At 42.5% G+C, this 16567-nt stretch overlaps 1 protein-coding gene across 1 annotated transcript; it reads right to left on the bottom strand.

Moving 5' to 3' along the window:
• Window positions 1–5054: 5054 nt before the first annotated feature.
• On the bottom strand, window positions 5055–15053 carry POLE4 (DNA polymerase epsilon 4, accessory subunit). Its single transcript, XM_078671193.1, has 4 exons — window positions 14692–15053; window positions 13033–13117; window positions 8425–8466; window positions 5055–5613 (listed from the first exon to the last, which is right to left on the bottom strand). The coding sequence occupies exons 1-4, from the start codon at window positions 14863–14865 to the stop codon at window positions 5600–5602; spliced, it is 315 nt and encodes a 104-aa protein (XP_078527319.1). The 5' UTR covers window positions 14866–15053; the 3' UTR covers window positions 5055–5599.
• Between the last annotated feature and the right edge of the window lie 1514 nt (window positions 15054–16567).

Below are 16567 nucleotides of genomic sequence, written 5' to 3'. Positions count from 1 at the left end.
AGATTTTAGGGGTTGGGGTTTAGTTAATAGGGTTTGAGGGTAATCATTTATTTTTAGAATGACGGAATTCGTTTTTAGAGGGCACTGTGTTTGGAGTTAATATAAAGGGGATGGGAGGCTTCAGGATTCGTTTGTAGGGGTTGGGGTTAGTTTATAGGGGTGTAGCACGGTTACAACGAATTTTTTACAACGCACTACCATTACATCGCAACTTTTACCACGCAAACCATTACAACGCAATGCGCTGGGGGGCGCTCTAGGATAGGGAATGTATTTAATATACTATCCAACACCTTCCCTGCTATCCACGGGGACTGGAGTTGGAATAGTAAATTAAATAATTCACTATCCAGCGCCTAAAAGCATTATGCGTTGTAATGGACTGCGTGGTAAAAACCGCGTTGTAAAGGCATGCGTGGTAAAAGCATGCGTTGTAGTGACACCAATCCGTTTATAGGGTGTGTGGGTGATTGGGTTTGCTTTTAGGGGGTGGGAAATTCGTTTTAAAGGGTTTTTTTAACACGCATTCCTTTACCACGAAAAATCGTGGTAAAGGAATGCGTGGTAAAAAAAATCGTGGTTTAGACGAGGTCGTGGTTGCGACCTTGTTGTTAGGGAAGTCGTGGATGGGGAACTCGTAACGACATACAATCCCTTGCCGACACCTTCAAGGCACTACATAACACTGGCCCAGCCTATCTCAACAATTGAATCAGAGTTCACAAATCATCCAGACGCCTCTGCTCGTCCACTCCTGCTTGCACAAATCCCAAACATACGGAGAACCAGATCTGGTGGTCGAGCCTACTACTACATCTCTCCTTAAGCACAAAATCGCCTGTAGCTACATATAAGCGCCTCCTGCTCAGCGCCAGGATACCCTCCCGGGTGATAGTGCACTCTAGAAATCTGCATAACCATTGCAGGGAGTGACTTGAGGACAATGAAGGGAGGAAGGCCACAGTAATAATGTATGTCAGGAAAGTACAATTACTTTCCTGTGGACAATGTTGCAAGCAGTTCTTGATATATCCACCACGTGTTGTAACTGCCCAACCTCCAACCATCACTGAGAAGTTAGACCACATTATATAAACACAATGGGCCCGATTACTAGTTTGCTGCGACAGTGTGGGTGGCCATGGGTTAGGGGGTAGGTAATGCCATTCCAATTGACCGGATATTCCTGCACCAGGTTTTCCCAGGCGCAGGAAGACCATATCCATTTTTACCTGCTGGTAATTATGCCCAGTAAATCCGTATGAGGCTTGGGCTGGAACACCAGCCAAACCATGTTTCCTGCTCCACCATCGCCTCTTTTTCTGGTACGAGGGAGCAGTCTTGCACAACCTTGCCAGAACTTTATCTTCCCTCACCTTCCTTCAGCTTCGCCCGACGCACACATTTACCACCTGCTCAGAACAGGTGGGAATGTGTGTGTTAAAGCCAGCCGAAAAGTGATACCATTCAGAAGTCCACATAGTAATTTCATGTCTGCAGAGTTATTCCCAATTCTAAGGGGCTAACTCATATGTGCATGGTATAAGGGGGGAGAGGGGATGTTTAATCGCATGGTAACAGTAAATGCGTGCAGAGTTTACACCATGCCATTACTATGCAACTCAAAATCGAGGTCATAGTGAATGAAATGTACAGGAATTAACAAGAACTTAGCACCGGCACTAATGTAATTTGGAAGGGAGGCCATACTGTCTATGGAGTACCAGTAAGTTTGCATTAGCAACAGACACGTCGCGATACGGAGGACACTCACTTCCAAATTTCCATTTAAAAAAAGGGTATTGAATTCTGCGGATACTCTCCTTTGCCCATCCACCCAAATAATGCGGGTTTCTGCACTTTGGGGGCTGCTGGTCCATTGTTACAGCACTTTAAGGGTCAGGCTGGGCTAGGTTCCCAACATGTCACAAGGATGGGAATAGGAGCAGCCACTGAGGAGAGCACGATGTGCTGGGAGTGCAGAACTGACCAAGGAAGTACCAGAAAACTGTACAGAACCTCGTTTGCCCACATAGTCCAAGAGCGACATAATATGAAAATGATACCAGCAGAACGGAGGGCTGATTTATTCTGAACCAAGCCTGTGGTTCGTTTATGTAAGTGATGTTTAATGAAAATTATATGGAGTGGACAGGGGTGTACTAGGGAGCCAAAATAATTACTAAGCAGTCACAAACAACTAAACGCCCAAGGCATAACACTGGTAGACTAGCACATATGCACTTTTAGGCGGAGACACTTGGATGCAGGTAGACAGATATGTCCATGTTTCCATAGACAAACATGCATTTAAATAATACATGAGCTCATCTGATGTGACTGACTTTCTCAGAACCCTACAGCTGCTGGCTTGTCTATGAACCTTACGCTATCCTTATGTGCCAACCCCATCTAACTTCACAAAACATTTTTTTAAGCAATTGTAAATAATTTATACTTTACCTCTTCTTTACTGCTCTGTTAAAGCAAAATTGTTGAGGATTAAAGGGAGGCATGATGTACATACAGCAATTGTCATTGCTCTGCGTTTTCATTTTTGTGCAATAGCGAGCTATGTTTTTTTATGGGTTGAGGGAAACAGTCACATCCAGGAATACTTTGTGTTTATGAATGCCCACTTTTTATGACTATGATGCATCTGAAGTAGCAGGAGGCTTTGATATGTGCTGGTTAATTTCATTTAACCAATCGTTTGTATCCTTAACAAACAGAGCTGAATGCGAAGGACTGTTCAACATTTTTAAGACTAGGAGGAATGCTCAGGGGCAGAGGCTGTTTTGGATACTACGTGCAAATGGAAGAGTTAACAGAGGGCAGAAAGCACAGCAGGTAGATGTACTGGTAGCTGCCAAAAGTGCTTGGAGGGCTTGCTCCCCTCCGATGTCCTGATCTGAAGGCCTACATGGATGCAGAAACACACACGCCATCTGCAGGCTGAGACGTGAGACAAGCTGGCATTCATGTCTCTTAGTGCGCAGGACAGTCAGCAAGCTGGAAAAGGAATCCCTGAGCTAGGGTGGGCTTCAGGTGGACATACAGACACAGCAGCCTTGCGAACCAGCTGGACTGATCAAAGAGTCCAGGTGCCTGGAAATAAGTGCTGATAGGGCTCACCAGCAACGGTTACCTAGTGAGCCAGGTGGACTATTTCTCAGCCTAAGTGCTTGTCAATGTTAGAGCAGAGCTCTTGCGTTTTCCAGATCCACACAACCAGCTCATCCAAGCCAGTTTTTAACATGCTTTCGGGACTTGTAGTGCTAATTATCCACCTACGAAATATGTACTACAAGTCCCAGAATGCAATGAAAAAAACATGAGCTTGCTGTGTTACTCGCACATGAACCTTAACACAAAGATACTTTATATCAGACGAATGTAGAAAAGATCCAGGGTCTGTTTTCTTCTACAGATAAATATAGCTTGTGTTAAAAGTTGTCACATTATGTATGCAGGCTTATTCATTTGAAGTTAGAGGTACAAATACAACTTACTGCAGTGGCCTACAGCATTCACACATAGTGTAATCATAAAATTAGCTCAGAACTCTTGTGATTCCAACCTACGCTCACAAACACAAAGCACAGATTAAAAGATCAACTTAAGTTGTTTTTGTTCACACCGTGCTTTTATAAACAAATCCCTTCGCACCTCCAGAGAAGTACATTTTCTGTACACTTCAGACCCTGAAGGAACTTCCGTTGTCATCACATGGCTTTCATCAGTGGCAGCAAATCTATCTCACTCCTGTAGGTGGTTTATTGTTGTTTAGGGCGAGTTTACCAGACTGCATAAGTAAAAAGTTGCTCAAAGGGGACGAGAATTGCAACACATGCATTAGAAGTGCTAAAATACATATAAAGATAGGACCACCTTTCATCCAATCAATAAGTGTTAAAATGGCTTAAAAGACATTCACTGACTAATCAAATGATATTTCAAGCAGGCCTTTTGTCCCTCGAGTGCAAATATATTGGACCCAATTTGTGATTAATTTACAAATTATAGCTTATTTTTTTAAAGAAATTGGAACTGAACCAACTGCACAAACCATGGGAGCTAAATTGAACGGTCACTGAACCTGAAACACATGTCTAGAGATCAGCACTATCTGCGCCAACTCTGGCGAAACACTCGTAGATATTTTTTAGCAAAGCAAGCAACATGAGACTGCATTTACCATAATGCCAGGGGTGAACCTTGCTGGGAGGTGAATCGGTGTGGTCCCACCCCTGTTCCTGTTTAAAAGCACTCCCGTGAGTCATTGAGCTGACAAGCTCGTGGAAGTATCACCCGCACGCCAGTGAGAGGTACCTGACCTGATGTGATGTTTGGCAGCCAACTCAGCAAACCCCAAATTTGAAGCCTGTAATCTCTACTGATGACGGTTAAAGAACCAGAAACATGTGTCTAGAGATCAACACTATCTGCACCAACTCTGGCAAAACATGTAGATATTTTTAGCAAAGCAAGCAACATGAGACTGCATTTACCATAATGCCGGGGGCGAACCTTGCTGGGAGGTGAAGCGGTGTGCTCCCACCCCTGTTCCTGAACTGTCACTGTGTCCTGTAGTAGAAACCTTTCAGGAAATTCAAACTGCATGCAAGTTTAGAAACAGAGCCACTCCTGCTCGTCTCCTGGGACCTCAGACGGGTCTCTCTAGTCGCCACTCAACAGTTTTCAAAGTTTCCTCTTCCTATAGTCACCTGGCATCAATGTGAAGTATACAATGTGGTAGAGTGAAGCTTTCGTAAAATTACATACACCTGTCAGTTTGCCGGTGCACCCCATACTTAAGGACAGATAACAGTCCTTTTTATTATGAATACCGTTTTCTTACTTAAGCTTGTATTAAAAGTGTGCAAACTTGAACCAATGTTGCTTAACTGTTTACGCTGCCCAGTAACTTACTTCAAGGTGTGCGCCCAAAATATAACCCTCATTTCAGCACGTCCAGTTCATTTACCTCAACAATAAGTACTTCAAAAATTTTGGAATGGATTTCAGGAACAAAATGCAACTAAAAAGTCACATTTTTTTTAATATACTTTTTTAATTACAGAAAACGAACAAAGTTTACATCAGATTAAGCAAAAAATTACTGTTACACCAAAAGATTCTTCATATAAAAGTAGGATAACCTTACTTGGTTTCTATGTCGTAAAAGTCTTTAATTTAAGGACTTAATTGCATTTTTAAAACTCAACAATTTGGTAACATGCTCAACACAGACTTTAAGTGACAGTCATTTCTGCACCTTAGATAAAAAGTAAAAAATACACCTGAAAGTACCCTCCCATGAATGTGCTAGACATACCAAGGCAAGATTTTCTTTTCTTTATTTAAATCAAACAACAAACAAGAAAACCATATGTAGCGTATTTGAAGTTGCCACCGTCATAATTTACAAAACGTCAGCAATGATGACCCCCGGTTCTAAATTATATATTAAATTACACGGTAAAATATTGCTTGCAGCTTAACTTTTTAGACAAACCCCTCACAAATACTTTATAATGGTTGCTTGTAGCTGCTAACTCTTCAGCATACGGTGCTTATCAGAGTATTCCAGTCCACCTCAATCCAAGGTACCTGTAAGAAATGAAAGCATACATCAATACCCAAGGCACGGCTTTATGTAAACACTCCGTACAAAATTAAACCATTATTTTAGTATAAGTGTAAAACACACAGATTTTTAAATAAATGAACATAAAAGCTATTGCTACTTTTTAGCCAAAGTTGGTTTAGCAAATGTTTATCACCGCAGTGTTAAGCCTTGTAAACGCTGCAGGACATCCATGTGTGCGCCTGCGATCTGAAATCAAAAATGATCTAGAAAAATTTGGTTTCAAAAGATTTCCCTTCACACAAATCGATTTTAACAGCTTAAAACATTATACACTTTGAACAAGGCGATGTGTCCATTAGTCTGGATATTTTGTACATTCTGCCCACCAACAACCAGTCCCAGTGCAGCACATAAGCCAGGTTTGTTTGTAGGTAGGGTTATGTAGGTGGATGTGTAAGATCACCACTAAATGTTTATTTTAAAATAATGGAAATAAATAGCCCACCATGGAACTCTGTTTCCCAACTATATCAGTGAAGTTTTTGTGAGTTTCACTAATTCTTTCAACATCCTCCATACGCCTAAACTAGGGTGCCACAGCTCACGTGCTTGCCAAACAGTACCTAGTCTTAGTAATCTCTCTCATACAGGATTACCACCATCATACATATGTCCTAGCAGGATTAACTCACGCCCTGAGAATCAGCATCACATACAAGTCATTGATTAACATTAGCGTACACTGTCCCTTTTGTAGAACACATTAGATGCTGAACCCTACTTCTATCCTTGTAATATATTAAACCAGGTAGTTCACTGTGGGCCAGGGCGTACTGGCGTGAACTGTAAACACTGTGCAGCTGTACTTCCGTTTTTGCCTTTTGTGACATCAGGTGGCACCCCTGTGGCAAGCCAAATTTAAATATTTATTAGTGTTTAATATTCCAGGTGTTTTGCTGTATTAGTAGCTTGGTGTTCTTAAAAAGTTATAGTCAACCCAGATTGCACTCCCAAGTGTTACTCATTTTACACATTTGTCTCGACAGCCCAAACTAAAACTTCTCGAGTTCATGAGCTTGAGTTCTGTTTCATATTGAATCAGTGTAGGCTGATTTGTCTCCATCCTACTGACAGCTTCGATGAGCAAGTTGTCAGAGAAAGATAGTTTGCCTCTAGGCTGCCTTTAAATGATGATTTACATATTGGTTGTGTCCTCTACATTTTACACCTTAAACAGAGAAAGGCAACAGCATGGGACCCCAGTTGAACATCAAAAAGAATCTGCCTCAGAGGCAAGACATGGGGTCCTAACACCACATTCTGGCAGAAGGACCATTTAGAGTACTTGCTGTGATATCCGACTGAGCTCACGATAACAATGGAGAGGTGTTAACCCGAAGACTGAGACGTTGGACCTTTCAGTTGATTAGAAATCACATTATGGCAGGAAGTGATGTAAGTGCCCTTATCGATAAAGACAAGTGACATCAGTAAGTGTAATGCTTTTACTTCCTAAGTTCAAAGGAGATCTTTAATGAGTCTAAGCCCATTGTAGGCATTTGTGTGCATTCAAAAAAATCCTTCTGCAAGAGGCACTCTACTCCCCTACTCTTAAGAAGATGTTTGATTCGGGACCTTACGATTCATAATTTCACATACACACACAAGCAACATAATCATGAACAAAAAACACTGGGATACCATTGAAAATGTTTTTAGGCTACGAAAATGCCTGTTTTCAAGTTAGCAGTCTAATACAAGTATCCTGTTAAGTTCATTACAAGACTACTGCTTACCTCGAAAGCTTAATGGAACTCAGTGGAAATTACTGAAATCTTAAAACAAACAGATTCATGTGGCAAAAGAAAAAAAAGACTAAACTGTGACACTTTTGTCTCATTATGGCTACACATCACCATAAAAATTATTTCTTGGGTGAATCTTGGGTGTATGTGAGGTTAAAGTAGGAAAAATAGATACTTTGATTTCACACCATACTCACATAAGACAAGATGTATGTGGTATACTAAATTATATACATGGTTAGGGTTCCAGTCTGTCGCAAGAAAACTTGGTTACACATTGCAGCAACCAGCACAACTTTTTTCCAAATATTTAAAAACAACGAATGTTTCACAGTTAAAGCTAGACTGCCTCAATTGTGCATAGTAGTAAATAAATTAACATAGAAATTATTCAGATTTGCTTGTTTTAGAGAAAGGAGTGGCACAGAGAGAAAATGCTGGAACTTGGCCCTCTGTCTGGGTAGGGGAGCTATGGATAAGCTTGGATGCGGGAGGCGAGCAACTAAATGCCCACAGCGGATGTGGGCACCTAAGGGTGGGATGATAAAAGGCATGAACAGACAAAACAGAGCAGGGTGGATGACTGGGAATTAATGGACCAGAAGTGTGGAATATGAATGCAGAAAGCCTGATGGGCAGGGAGATGATAGCATGAAACTAATTCATTTGAAGAGCTCAGAGAAAAAGAAAAAGGTAGTTCCCTGAATGTCAGTAGTAGAAAGAAACATAGGATGGTAAACGCTCTATGCTCCCATGGACAGACAACCACGGACAGCCATTGAATAAGAAGCAAGCAAACAAGATTGTCAAAGCCAACCAATGACAAGGAATGGGCTAATGCAAAGCCGACCTTAAGTACTGGCATTGTTCACAATGGGTCTTTTCACACCATTAAGCTAAAACTATCTGCAGGCGAAACGTAAAAACAGTTGCTGCCTTCTTTTATATAAAATAGTATATTTGGATGAGATGCATATTCCCTTTGGAGTGAGAAATGTAAATTAAACATTCTACCAAACAAATTACCTTCAAGAAAAGCGAACTCATCGATCGCCTCTATTGCATTATCTGTAAAGAGACAAAATAACACATTAAATAATTCCAGTTAACAAAAAAAATAGGTATGTGTAACAATTATCAGGGGTTATTGTGTAACACAAAAAGAAATCTGTCAGTCAAAAATAAATGTAAGCATTATGTCATCACCATAAGGGTCACTTCTATCAGTTTTTTTTAACTATAACAGGACAGCTACATGGCTATAGTTTTTAAAAAAATGTATTTAAAAAGCACAATGTTATACAGTTTAAAAGTTCCAAATTACTGAAGTGGTAACTCGTTTGTGCCCCCACTATATTATTTTTTATATTAATTGCTGTTTTTGTGACGCGTTTGCAGTGAATACAGGCAGCTTCTAAAAATGTCTTGAGAAAAGAGGGGTAAACAGCTGAGCTGGAAAAACAACAAACTAGAATTTTGTCAACAGAAATCCGTTCTGTTCGTCTTCATATCTCTACATTTAAAGAAATTCGGCACTGGAAAAGTCTCATATGACTGAAGCTTATAGCTCCTTTCCCCATGCAGGAGTGCAGGATTGGCCTACATGGCCCATTCAAACAAACTTTCCCTTCTCATATTTTGGAAGAGGTTACCGTTGAATTGCATAAACATGCATTGTTCCATTGTTTTTCTGAATACAGGGTTAATAGGAATTGTACAATGCTTTGACCACACCATCTTTATCCGAAAGTTGTGATTTTTGTTTTTACAAACATCAACTGAATAAGGAATTATGGAAATGTAGTCAGATCAGGAATTGTTTTCAAATCAGTTGCGATTCACATTCCAGAAATCGTATACATGCAATTTTTCTTTGTTTGCTGTCGTGATGTGCGAGTTTCAATGGTAGCTTATCAAAAGTCTTTATAAGCCAGTAGACTGAAACAAACTCAAAAAAGTTAGTCTTCAGGGATTCAGAGAACTGTTGCAAGTCCATGGGTTATAAGGACTCGTTTTTTCCCAATGTCTGGATTCCTAAAATCTCACACAAAACCTACCAACCCGCCTCTTCTTTAATTTAAGAGTGCCAAATCCAGGAGGCCACTCCTAATCTAATCCTGCAAATTTACTGTTGTCTACGTAAAAGCTGCCTGAGGCAGGGTGGTCCTTTACTGGCTTGCGCACATTACCAAGACTTCTAGTTGTACCCTCTGTCACACAAGAAGCTAATGCATTTAACCAGTTTTAGGGAACCCCCAATATCTATCCCTAAGTTCTATATTGCAATGTTTTCTGTGTTTCCTAAAGCCGTCAGAGGATGGCACCCATGATAAAGCAACCTTCGCTCATTTAACCAAGTAAAGATGATAGTCTAAATCACAGAGAGTCATCCACAGATGACAAAAAACATCGAGATATTTTTTAGTTGCAGGAGTTTAAAGTTGCTTCTTGGACCAGAACTCGAAGCACACCTGCAGAAGACTCGAGAAGCAATGGCGCAATGACCAGACAACGACGCAGCCCTCATGAATGCCAGACGCAAACACCACCAACTCATCCGATCCGCCAAAAGAACCTCCTTCAAGGAACGCATAGACAACAACGCACACAACAGCAAAGAGCTCTTCAACATCATGAAAGAACTCGCATCCCCCAGCTCTAGCTCCAATAACGTACCAGCTGTTGCAAGAACTCTGCGACTCTCTGGCTACCTTCTTTCACCGCAAGATGGCAGACTTCCATAACAGCTTCGACACCCAGGTGTCGACGAACGACGCTGACCCCCCCCCCCCCCCCGGACTCAACACCCACACTGACCTTCTGCTATCCTGGAACAACGTCAACGACGAAGACACCATCAAAACCATGAGCACCATCCACTCCGGCTCACTTTCCAACCCCGCCCCCACCACATCTTTAACAAGGCAAGCTCCATCATCGCACCCCAACTCCGAAAGATCATCAGCAGCTACTTCAAGACCACCACCTTCCCAGAGAGATGGAAACACGCAGAGATAAACTCCCTCCTCAAGAAACCCAAGGTGGACCCAAAGGACCTCAAGAACTACTGACCCATCTCCCTGCTCCCATTCCCGGCAAAAGTAATTGAGAAGACCGCCAACAGACAACTGACCCACTTCCTGGAGAACAACAACGTCCTGGACTCCTCCCAATCCAGCTTCTGCAGCAACCACAGCACCGAAACCGCCCTCATCGCCGCCACGGACTTCAGGATCATACTGGACAAGGGCGAAACCGTGGCCCTCATCCTCCTGGACCTCTCGGCCGCATTCGACACCGTCTGCCACCACACCCTGCGCACACGCCTCCACGATACAGGGATCCAAGGCAAAACCCTGGACTGGATCACCTCCTTCCTCACCGGCAGAACCCAGAGAGTCCGCCTCCTCCCGTTCCGAAGCCACCACGATCACCAGTGGCGTACCCCAAGGATCATCCTTCAGCCCAACACGTTTTAACATCTACATGGCACCGCTCGCCAACATCGTCTGAGCACACCACCTCAACATCGTCTCGTACGCCGATGACACTCAGCTGATCCTCTCCCTCACCAATAACCCAGCCACCGCTGAATCCATCCTCCACGAGGGAATGAGGGCCGTCGCAGATTGGATGAAGACCAGCCGACTGAAACTGAACTCTGACAAGAAGGAGGTCCTCTTCCTCGGCTCTACTCCCGCATGGGACGACTCCAGGTGACCGACCACGCTGGGAGCTGCCCCGACACCCACTAACCAGGCACGCAATCTGGGGTTCATCCTAGAGTCAACGCTCTATGACCCAGCAAGTCAACTCTGTTTCCTCTTCCTGCTTCAACACTCTCTGCATGCTCTGCAAGATCTACAGATGGATCCCCACCGAAACAAAGAGAACTGTCACCCAGGCACTCGTCAGCAGCAGGCTGGACTACGGCAACGCCCTCTACGCAGGAACCATGGCTACACTCCAGATGAGACTCCAACGCATACAAAACGCCTCATCCTCGGACGCCCTCGCCACATCACCATCCACTTAAGAGATCTGCACTGGCTCCCGATCAACAAGAGGATCACCTTCAAACTCCTCACCCACGCCCACAAAGCACTCCACAACGCCGGACCAGCATACCTCAGCGAGCGACTGTCCTTCTACACCCCGAACCGCCAGCTTCGCTCCGCCGACCTCGCCCTCGTCCCACGCATCCGCAGAGCGACCACTAGTGGCAGATCATTCTCCCATCTCGCTGCAAAGACATGGAACACCCTCCTCGCCCACCTGCGCCGGACCCAGGACCTGCTGGCCTTCAGGAGACTCCTCAAGACATGGCTGTTCGACCGGTAGCTGCCCTCCCCCCTCAGCGCCTTGAGATCCTCATGGGTGAGTAGTGCGCTCTACAAATGCCGGATTGATTGATGTGTCAATCCGGCAAGGAGTCAAATTCACACAAAAAAGCCAAGATTCTTTAAAAACCGAAGGAACTCCACAAAAACAAAGGCCACACTAGCACAGTTCAGTTGCGAGATTTCCCACATCCATAACTCATAATGCACTCCCCTTTTTAGGTATGTTTAAGGTTACCATACTCCATGGCATCCATACCCAAATCCCTCACAGACAGAAAACATTTTGTTACCTAGCCCCTTCGTCACTGAGCTGAGTGTCACCCACAATTATTTGGAAACACAGCCAACTCCCTTTAACAAATCAGCAAGCCACAGCTAGAAAATAAAATCTGTTGGAGATAATAAAAACCCTTTGGGAATGACGTCAGGTTACCAGACATAAAAGAAATAACACTGATCAAATGACTTGCTTTTTCCTGTTATAAATTAATGCATCCAGTCTTTGGGAGAGTTGCCAGTGACCTCCAGTTTTACAAATGACATTACCCAGGAAGAAGCTGCAATTAACCACATTGGAGATGGTCAGCAAATCCAGAGATACAAGGAGAAATGGCTCTCTCACCTATCTTGATGTCAAGCACTATAGATAATTTCCCAAACTGAATCTTAAACTTTTTCAGATTCTTGGCCATGTTCCTTGAAATACTTCTAAACCATCTACAACAATGGCTTGTGAATAACTGAAAGTTTGGAATTTGTATAGTAGCTTACTGGTTAGACACTGACAATGAACTCAATAGGAGCAAAAACAACTAATTATAGAGATTCTGAGGGACCAAAGCTTTCGGATACTACCTTGATTAACAACCACTGAAAAATGGTTTTCCTAACTATATTCTGTGGAGACTAACAGTAAAGAGAGTAAGCCCATGTTTATGTTTCCCCACAATATCCACACAAGTTTATTTAATATCACAATCTGGCAACATCCAAGTTTCATTTCTGCATATTTAGATTTTTACACTGCAATAATTGCCTTCATTATAAGATTTTCACAGGAGGGTGAAAATCTCAATATTATACAAATCTCGAGATTCTCACAGGATAACTCTGAGATCAGACAATCTTAGGAGAAGAGGGTCAAAGAGGTTAAGTTGTCTTTCAGATCATTTGACAATACAAATGTAAAAAAACATTCACTTTTAGTTGGCGCTCGAAATAACACACACAGAAATTAGTATTCAGACAATACTTAATGTATATATAAAATAAAAACAAACACTACACATACCCAGGTCTTTTCTCTGAAGAGTTTTCCTCTTTCCCCGTTGAGCGTATATGTAGGCGTCTTTCGCAATAGTTTCCACAAATAACTCCTGACAGAGATAAAGATCAATAAATTTTGGGAAACAATATTGGCAACAAATTATAATCACAATTCCTATTCCGAAGTGACAGTATTTCAAAGCCAAGCACCTTATGAATTACATTTAGTGAAATTTATCACAAGCAGTTTTGACAACTTTTTTGCTACAGACACCCAAAACATAGTCTTACAAGATGTCTGGAGTTTGAAGCAGCACTCCATAGATATTAAAGATGCTCCTGTGATCCATTAATATTTTACATTGCCAGTAATTTATGTCTCCGGATAATAGATTTAAAGGGCAACAGCATCCTCCCATAATCCAATCATCTCCACTACATTCTCTCAACTGTCTCTGCCCATCCACCACTGCCTAACTAAATTACCATCACCTCAGGTCATCGTAGGCAACCCTCCCTATCCTCCGGAAAATTCCAGTCAAATGCCTCCTCAATCACCTTATCATCTGATTACATCAGCCTCTCCTTCAAAATAACAACCCCTTCAAAATCCTTTTCATATACATTTCAGATAATCAGGCCTTGATAATGTAATGCAGTCTGTTTCGATTTATCATAAAGTCTACTCCACCAATTAAGATTAGATCAAAATTTAGCCACTACGATGATGAATGACTTAACAAAATGTAACATTATCACTTTCACACTTTTTTTCGATGCATTAGCTCCTTTCAAGCAGGGGATGTTATTTAGGTCCATGTGTTTGGTGCACACAATTATGCTGCAGTAGATTATAAAAAAATGTATTAAGCTTTTTTTTTAGGAAACTCCTGAAATTTCACCATTATGCCAAATTGCTTTATTACACATCATTGCAGGGAACAGAACGTTAAAGGTTGTTGTTAGCGCGCTGCTTTGTTTAAATGTGCCGTTGTGCCAAAAACTGACTCACGGAGGCGTTTCGCAGTAACATATTGAATGAAACGCTTGAATTTTGCCAAAATGTAAAGAAAACAAAAGTATGTGTAATTCTCACACCACTAACTTAAAGCACTGATGGTTCCATACCTGGCAACCAAATATCTTGTGAATAGAGATGACGCCTGATATTTAAGTGGGTGATCTCAGTGACGTACCATACACCATTGGAGGGGGGGGGTGCTGATGCACGCTTGCAATGAGGGTGACCCTAGTTAACTTTATGATACGTGTCCCTTTAAGGGTGATGAATATAAATAAAAGGATGGTTATACCTTTCAAATATGGGCCGACTGGTTAAGTAGTTGTACTTAACCCGTTAAGTTGCACATAACCAGTGCTTATAGTAGTGGGTAAGGTACTTAGTAACTAAAGTACCTGGGAATTACTGAAGACTGTTGGAACCCTATCATTAAAAGTATTGTATCAATATTGTAAAGTGCAGGAGCTCTACTTTTCAAATTAAAGAAGCGCAGGTATTCAGTACTGGGCACTACCTGTTCATTTAAAACATTGCTCATTACATTCAGCAGTCCTGCCCCTCCAGATTGTGCCATAGACACTGTCACCCCTTTCCTGACTTCCCTTACTCCACACCCAATCCCATCTATTCCTCTCAGCTGTGTGAACCCCATCTCGCCCTCACCGTGGCTCGGGCGGTCAGCAGCACGGCCTCCTGGCTAGCCAGAGTCACGTCCGGATCGGCCTTCATCAGGGTCTTGACGCGGGACATGGGCAGTCGGACCTGGCGGGCGGCTGCAGGTGGGGGCTCCTCCGGGAGGGGCTGAGTGCCAGCGCCATCGGGCACCAACCCGGCCATGGGCCAAGGAGGTGAACACGGTAGAATAGACAGAAGGAAGAGCAAATATCAACGCATGCGACCCCTCAATAATTCATGCTTAGCGTGCGCCTCAAATATGAAGCAGACGTTTCCCCCACCTTGGTTATCCTAATTCAGCATAAAGTGTAAATTCATGCTTCTCATCCTACAGCTGCTCTAGTTCTCCCGCCTTCCAGCAATCCTGAATCCGACCGGAAGAGCGAGAGGACTTGCGTTAATACGGCGGACATCTTGAAATGGTGCTTGGAAACATGGAGAACGAGCGCACTGCCTGCAAACGATACAAAAATAAGCTGCTTCGACATATAGTTATTCAAACGAATACAGGATTAATTAAGAAAATAAATACACATTTTACGGTACATTTAAAATATAATTTAAGGTGCTTCCCAAATTTTACAAAAAAGCCTAGAGATCACAATTCAGTTAAATAAAATGTAAAGATGATTTTATGTTGCTATGTGCCCACTCAATTTGTGCCTGGGCATATCAGAAAATCACTCGTTTCAAAATATCACCCGGGTATAACAGATCGAGCTGCCTGGTTGGCAGTGCATGTCTGTTGTTACTGTTTATTATCGGCAAGGACTTTAGGCACGAAGAAAGTTAGCGAAACAAAAATCGGACAGAAGAGGAGAACAAGCATTTGCAATGCAATAGGTCTCGCATTTGGAAAGTTTGAGCTATTGGTATTGTAAATGACAATTTTTTTTATTTATGTGTTGGTTTTGAAAATAGCGAAATTAATAGCTTTGTCATTTACAATGCCAATGGTTTTAACTTTCGTAAATGTGACACCTATAGCATTTGTAATGCAATATGTGTTGTATTTACGTGACTTAGATGTATTGATATTACAAATAACAATGGCTTTTAATTTTTTTAATCATTAATACTTAAATAAAAGTTATTGTAATTTATAATGGCAATAGCTTTTGTAAATAACTTTTGTGAAGATTATGTTCATTTGTTCCTTGAAAGATTCTCACTGAATTTGGGCATTACTGTGCGATTACATTCGCCGTATAATAAATCAACGCATTTTACGACTATAAAATCCTTCAGAAACGGAGGTGCATGTGGTCTAACCCACGACCGAAGTGCATCTGTGTTGTAAACAACAGAGTGCATTACTTCAACCCCATACTCCAAACACACTAAGGAGTTTCATTCTAAAAGAACCTCTAATGAAAGATTTACAATCACAAACAAACTGCCTTTAAACCAAAAGGCCAAACAAATGTCCTGTGTGCATCGGCTCTTCGCCGCGTAAAAACAAGTGGCTGTCTATCAAACCTGCCTGACCACCACCCCTTTAAATCTCCAGCAGGGCCATGGCTGTATCCTTACGTGACGTACCTGTCCTCGCTCGCCGTGATGACCCCGTCCTCTTTGGGGATGAGGAGAGCCACGGTGACGGCATCCAGGTGGCCTTCGATCTTGTTGAGGAGGACCGGTCTGCTGCTCAGCGGCCTGGAGTGGATCTCCGCTGCCATGTTGCTGTCTGATCACGGAGGCGCAGCATCAGCTGACACTGGCAGAAGCTCGGGGTTCGCTTGGTGCGGGCAGGAAATGGTTACCGTAGTGTGTATAATAGAGGGGCCAGTTAAACCGATGCTGCTTCTTCAATGCTGTAGTTGGACTACAAATTGACCCTAATCTCTAAAATAGCAGGGCCCTC

This window comes from Lissotriton helveticus, chromosome 12 (assembly GCF_964261635.1).
Source record: "Lissotriton helveticus chromosome 12, aLisHel1.1, whole genome shotgun sequence".
Lineage (NCBI taxonomy): Eukaryota > Metazoa > Chordata > Amphibia > Caudata > Salamandridae > Lissotriton > Lissotriton helveticus.
This window is presented reverse-complemented; position numbering and strand designations above follow the sequence as displayed.